Raw genomic sequence first — 6886 nt, 5'->3', positions numbered from 1 at the left:
AATGTCCTTTTTTTTCAATTGAATACAATCTGTGTTGAAGATCAACGATCAAAACTTTTTGCTTTGTCAGAGCTGGGGCTTTAGCTGAATTTACCATTTCTGGTAATGTATCATATAAAGTTGACATGCTGGCCTAGTACCTGAATTTAATTTACAGTATACTTGTTATTGTGCAGTACAAATGTGTTTTGGAGTGATTTCTGTCATTTTCATGTCTGTAGACATTTAGTTTGTTTTCTTTAACAGCTTTGCTCTACTTCACAGATCCAACATGCAGAAAGCAACTAATGCTTCAGTCAATGCCACTTCTAACAAAAGCCTTTCTGTGATCATCGAGGTGTGTGTGGTTGTACTCTTGTTTTGTATCTTCTTTTTCTGCATTGTTGTTATGCTGCACATCTTTGCATCTCACAGACAGTTCCTAGACACCTCCCGTTACATCCTGTTTGCCTCCATGCTCATCAGTGATACTTTACATGTCATGTTCTCTGTGCTTCTCTTCCACTTGACCATGGCTCAGGTTAAAGTTGCTCTTTGTCTATGTTTTCCTCTGATGTTCATATCTACTGCCACTTTCCGGAACACTCCCTTCATCCTGGCTACCATGTCACTGGAGCGTTACGTGGCCATCTTCTATCCTCTGCAGTGTCCAGCCGCCTGGTGCTCAGATCGGATCTGGATCATTATTCTGGTCTTGTGGCTCCTCAGCTGTATGTTTCCTATCATTGAGTACTCTATAGGGCAACGTTACCCTGATGTGAATATTCTTTTTGCACTTGTACTCTGCAGACCAGCTACTGTCAACACATCTCCAATTCAGGCTTTGTTCAGAACTGCTGTAAATGTGCTCTGCTTTTCAGTAGTAGCCGTCATCATTATCTTGACATATGTCAGAATCCTCCTGGAAACTCGGAAGATGAGACAGGACAAAGTGTCTGTGAGTAAAGCTACACACACTGTGCTGCTACATGGCTTTCAGCTGTTGCTGTGCATGTTGGCCTTTACTATGCCTATCACTGAAACGCTTATAGTGCTTCGTGCAGGCTGGTCAGCAGATGAAATTGCATTTTTTAATTACGTTTGTTTTACCCTAATCCCACGTTTTCTTAGTCCACTCATCTATGGCTTTAGAGACCAGACTCTCAGGAGCTACATAGGTAAAATATTTTTGTGCTGCTCCAGCAAAGCTGAATCCAGTGTCAGAGATCACATAAAAGACAACTTGTGTCCTTCCTGACTGAACATTTAAACAAATGCACAAATGGGATATAATGTTCTTGTGGAGGACCAGGAAGTCCTAAATATTATTTTCACAAATATTCATGAACACTGCAACACAACATGTTCCATAATATCTCACAATATCTTACAATTTTTTATTTGAGTGGGGACATGCATCATATTTGGACAAGGTTGTGCAGTCACACTGGGTAAATTGTTTTGGGAATATAGAGCTTAATGTCTGTCATAATGTGAGCACTTACATGAAAACTAAATTTAAACTAGACCTTCAGAAGAGAAAACTGCTAATGAGAAAACCTGTAAATGTTATTACGTGCGCTTCCAAGTTAAAAACTACGACTGAAAACTGTCAGGGACTCGGGCAGACGGCGGACCCACATGCACAGCACGGAGACGATATTATAATCAACAAAAGGTTTATTCCTCAAGGCACGGTCAGACGGTCCAGGTCAACACAAAAGGCTCGGCAAAAGTACAGGCAGGGAACAGGCAAAAACTCACGGTAAGTAGATAATCCAGGGTCGGGCAGGATACACGATGCGAACAGGAACAAAACACGAGAAACACGAACACTCAGGGAACACAGGAAACTAGGGACGCTCAACTCATTCTCAACTCATCAATCTGGCAAATGACTACGGGAACAGGAGGTGACTAAATACACGGGTGAGTGATTAACTGATTCAGTGCAGGTGAGGATAACGATCAGGTGGAGCAGGAAGCAGCTGTGACAAAAACCCGGAAGTAAAACTAAAGCAGGAACAGAAACCAGGAGACTATCAAAATAAAACAGGAAGTAGTGTTACACAGGACATGGCGTGAAACATGACAAGCAGGACATGACGTGAAACAGGGAACAACTAGAAACAAAGACACAGATCATGACAGTACCCCCCCCCCTATGGCGCCTTCCACGGCGCCCACGGAAGCCCCCCCCCCCAAACCAGGGCGGGCGGAGGGTGGTCCCAGGCGGAGGGACCGAATCCCTACCCCTCAAGGTACATGAGCAGGGTGGGTGGAGGGAGGACCGGGGGAGGGCCAAAACCAGAGTCCACATAACAAAGTCCACGAACAGGGAAGACACGAAGTTCAGGGATTCCCTTACGGAGGGTGATGGCGTGGCGAGACCCTGCCCAGCAGCCGCTGAGCCAGGGTGGCACTCTTAGTGCCCTTGGGCTGGACCGATGTCCCACCCCCGAATGGCAACGTCCTCCAGGCGGACGCTGATCCGATGGGCTGAGGAGTCGAGGCGGGCGTCGCCGCAGGAGGCAGCGCCATCCAGGCAGCAGGAGGCGCCGAGGGCGAGGCCACCAGTCCGGCGGCCGAGACAAGGACGAGGCAGGAACCAGCGGCGTCCTCCTTGGACCACCGCGACGAGAGCCAGGAACCAGCGGCGTCCTCCTTGGACCACCGCGACGAGAGCCAGGGACCAGCGGCGTCCTCCTTGGACCACCGCGACGAGAGACAGGAACCAGCGGCGTCCTCCTTGGACCACCGCGACGAGAGACAGGAACCAGCGGCGTCCTCCTTGGACCACCGCGACGAGAGACAGGAACCAGCGGCGTCCTCCTTGGACCACCGCGACGAGAGACAGGAACCAGCGGCGTCCTCCTTGGACCACCGCGACGAGAGACAGGAACCAGCGGCGTCCTCCTTGGACCACCGCGACGAGAGACAGGAAACCAGCGGCGTCCTCCTTGGACCACCGCGACGAGAGACAGGAACCAGCGGCGTCCTCCTTGGACCACCGCGACGAGAGACAGGAACCAGCGGCGTCCTCCTTGGACCACCGCGACGAGAGGACAGGAACCAGCGGCGTCCTCCTTGGACCACCGCGACGAGAGACAGGAACCAGCGGCGTCCTCCTTGGACCACCGCGACGAGAGACAGGAACCGAAGCAGATGCGGTCAGCGCCGGACCGCCAGGAATCAAAGCAGATGCGGTCGGCGCCGGACCGCCAGGAATCGAAGCAGATGCGGTCGGCGCCGGACCGCCAGGAACCGATGCAGATGCGGCCGGAGCCGCGACGGGAGCGACCCCCTCCTGGAGGTCCGCCGGGACTGCGGCGGGCGCGACCCCCTCCTGGAGGTCCGCCGGGACTGCGGCGGGCGCGACCCCCTCCTGGAGGTCCGCCGGGACTGCGGCGGGCGCGACCTCCTCCTGGAGGTGCGCAGGAACTGCGGCTGGCGCGACCTCCTCCTGGAGGTGCGCAGGAACTGCGGCTGGCGCGACCTCCTCCTGGAGGTGCGCAGGAACTGCGGCTGGCGCGACCTCCTCCTGGAGGTGCGCAGGAACTGCGGCTGGCGCGACCTCCTCCTGGAGGTGCGCAGGAACTGCGGCTGGCGCGACCTCCTCCTGGAGGTGCGCAGGAACTGCGGCTGGCGCGACCTCCTCCTGGAGGTGCGCAGGAACTGCGGCTGGCGCGACCTCCTCCTGGAGGTGCGCAGGAACTGCGGCTGGCGCGACCTCCTCCTGGAGGTGCGCAGGAACTGCGGCTGGCGCGACCTCCTCCTGGAGGTGCGCAGGAACTGCGGCTGGCGCGACCTCCTCCTGGAGGTGCGCAGGAACTGCGGCTGGCGCGACCTCCTCCTGGAGGTGCGCAGGAACTGCGGCTGGCGCGACCTCCTCCTGGAGGTGCGCAGGAACTGCGGCTGGCGCGACCTCCTCCTGGAGGTGCGCAGGAACTGCGGCTGGCGCGACCTCCTCCTGGAGGTGCGCAGGAACTGCGGCTGGCGCGACCTCCTCCTGGAGGTGCGCAGGAACTGCGGCTGGCGCGACCTCCTCCTGGAGGTGCGCAGGAACTGCGGCTGGCGCGACCTCCTCCTGGAGGTGCGCAGGAACTGCGGCTGGCGCGACCTCCTCCTGGAGGTCGCAGGAACTGCGGCTGGCGCGACCTCCTCCTGGAGGTGCGCAGGAACTGCGGCTGGCGCGACCTCCTCCTGGAGGTGCGCAGGAACTGCGGCTGGCGCGACCTCCTCCTGGAGGTGCGCAGGAACTGCGGCTGGCGCGACCTCCTCCTGGAGGTGCGCAGGAACTGCGGCTGGCGCGACCTCCTCCTGGAGGTGCGCAGGAACTGCGGCTGGCGGACCTCCTCCTGGAGGTGCCGCAGGAACTGCGGCTGGCGCGACCTCCTCCTGGAGGTGCGCAGGAACTGCGGCTGGCGCGACCTCCTCCTGGAGGTGCGCAGGAACTGCGGCTGGCGCGACCTCCTCCTGGAGGTGCGCAGGAACTGCGGCTGGCGCGACCTCCTCCTGGAGGTGCGCAGAAACTGCGGCTGGCGCCGCCTCCTCCTGGGGGCCGGCGGGCGCTGCGGCTCCAAGGGTGACGGGGACTGGAACGACCGCTACAGGGCCGACGGGAACGGGGACTGGAACGACCGCTACAGGGCCGACAGGAACGGGGACTGGAACGACCGCTACAGGGCCGACAGGAACGGGGACTGGAACGACCGCTACAGGGCCGACGGGAACGGGATCAGAGACAGGGGTGACCTCTACTTGGCCTACGGGAACGCCCTCAACTTGGCCTACAGGGACAGGAACTGGAACGACCTCAACTGGGCCGACAGGGACAGGAACTGGAACGACCTCAACTGGGCCGACAGGGACAGGAACTGGAACGACCTCAACTGGGCCGACAGGGACAGGAACTGGAACGACCTCAACTTGGCCGACAGGAACTGGAACGACCTCAACATGGCCGACAGGAACTGGAACGACCTCAACATGGCCGACAGGAACTGGAACGACCGCAACATGGCCGACAGGAACAGGAACGGCCGCAACATGGCCGACAGGAACAGGAACGGCCGCTACTTGGCCGACAGGAACAGGAACGGCCGCTACTTGGCCGACAGGAACTGGAACGGCCGCTACTTGGCCGACAGGGACAGGAACTGGAACGGCCGCTACTTGGCCGACAGGGACAGGAACTGGAACGGCCGCAACATGGCCGACAGGGACAGGAACGGCCGCAACATGGCCGACAGGGACAGGAACGGCCGCAACATGGCCGACAGGGACTGGAACGGCCGCAACATGGCCGACAGGGACTGGAACGGCCGCAACATGGCCGACAGGGACTGGAACGGCCGCAACATGGCCGACAGGGACTGGAACGGCCGCAACATGGCCGACAGGGACTGGAACGGCCTCAACATGGCCGACAGGGACTGGAACGGCCGCAACATGGCCGACAGGGACTGGAACGGCCGCAACATGGCCGACAGGGACTGGAACGGCCGCAACATGGCCGACAGGGACTGGAACGGCCTCAACATGGCCGACAGGGACTGGAACGGCCTCAACATGGCCGACAGGGACTGGAACGGCCTCAACATGGCCGACAGGGACTGGAACGGCCTCAACATGGCCGACAGGGACTGGAACGGCCTCAACATGGCCGACAGGGACTGGAACGGCGTCAACATGGCCGACAGGGACTGGAACGGCGTCAACATGGCCGACAGGGACTGGAACGGCGTCAACATGGCCGACAGGGACTGGAACGGCGTCAACATGGCCGACAGGGACTGGAACGGCGTCAACATGGCCGACAGGGACTGGAACGGCGTCAACTCCGGAGCTGGCATGACAGCTTACAGCTGCCGAGCTCGACGGGGAAGACGTCGGGCCTGATTGGGTAGGACTAACAGTCGTCAGACGGACGGTGCCCTCTGACTGGGACAAGGACTGAGCGTGACTGGGCTGAACTGGGATCTGGACTGGGCTCGACTGGACTGGGGCCTGGAGACGACAGGGCTGCACCGGGGCATGAGCATGGCGAGGTTGAACTGACTGAGAGGTGGGGCATGAAGCGGCCGCTGGCTGCAGGCCCGGGAGTTGCAGGGCCTCACGCAGGACAGGCTCCCTCAGGACGAGAGCGGCTGCTTCCATGAACAGTTGTTCTCTCGCGCCTTGGTCTGCTGCCGAATCGGCGGTGTTCATGAGATGGGCGAAGAGAAACGCAACTGGAGGAGAGCAGAGGAGGTGGACCCATCGGGCGACGCTGTCTGGGATGCCTGTTATCAGAGGGACACAGTCAGTCAGAGAATCAAGGGGCTCCTCTGTCGGAGAAGGAGACGGCTCGGTCCCCATGACCGAGACCGCGGGACCCGGAATCCTGGAACCGCGCCGCCGCCGTCGCCGTCCGGAGCAGCTGCGACTGTCCGTCGTTTGAGGCGCTGGGAGCGGTGTGGACCGGACCTCTGTACCGGGACCCGCATGGGGAAACGGGACCGCGGCGTCTGGAGCTTGGGCTGGAGACTGGGCAACACACGGCTGAACTGGGGTCTGGGCAACACACGGCTGAACTGGGGTCTGGGCAACACACGGCTGAACTGGGGTCTGGGCAACACGCGGCTGAACTGGGGTCTGGGCAACACGCGGCTGAACTGGGGTCTGGGCAACACGCGGCTGAACTGGGGTCTGGGCAACGCGCGGCTGAACTGGAGTCTGGGCAGCGCGCGGCTGAACTGGAGTCTGGGCAGCGCGCGGCTGAACTGGAGTCTGGGCAGCGCGCGGCTGAACTGGAGTCTGGGCAGCGCGCGGCTGAACTGGAGTCTGGGCAGCGCGCGGCTGAACTGGAGTCTGGGCAGCGCGCGGCTGAACTGGAGTCTGGGCAGCGCGCGGCTGAACTGGAGAC

The 6886-nt window shown here is 59.6% G+C and overlaps 1 protein-coding gene across 1 annotated transcript; it reads left to right on the top strand.

Moving 5' to 3' along the window:
* Positions 1–271: 271 nt before the first annotated feature.
* Positions 272–1583, top strand: LOC114868278 (odorant receptor 131-2-like). Its single transcript, XM_029171732.2, has one exon. It carries the CDS (start codon positions 272–274, stop codon positions 1235–1237), a length of 966 nt encoding a protein of 321 aa, XP_029027565.1. The 3' UTR covers positions 1238–1583.
* Positions 1584–6886: the final 5303 nt, after the last annotated feature.

Source organism: Betta splendens, chromosome 13 (assembly GCF_900634795.4).
Source record: "Betta splendens chromosome 13, fBetSpl5.4, whole genome shotgun sequence".
Lineage (NCBI taxonomy): Eukaryota > Metazoa > Chordata > Actinopteri > Anabantiformes > Osphronemidae > Betta > Betta splendens.
Note: the sequence above shows the minus strand (reverse complement) of the source record. Positions and strands in the feature narration are given on the sequence as shown.

Excerpts from the sequence above, each read along its gene's own strand:
- LOC114868278 (XM_029171732.2), top strand. The coding sequence starts at position 272 with ATGCAGAAAGCAACTAATGCTTCAGTCAATGCCACTTCTAACAAAAGC.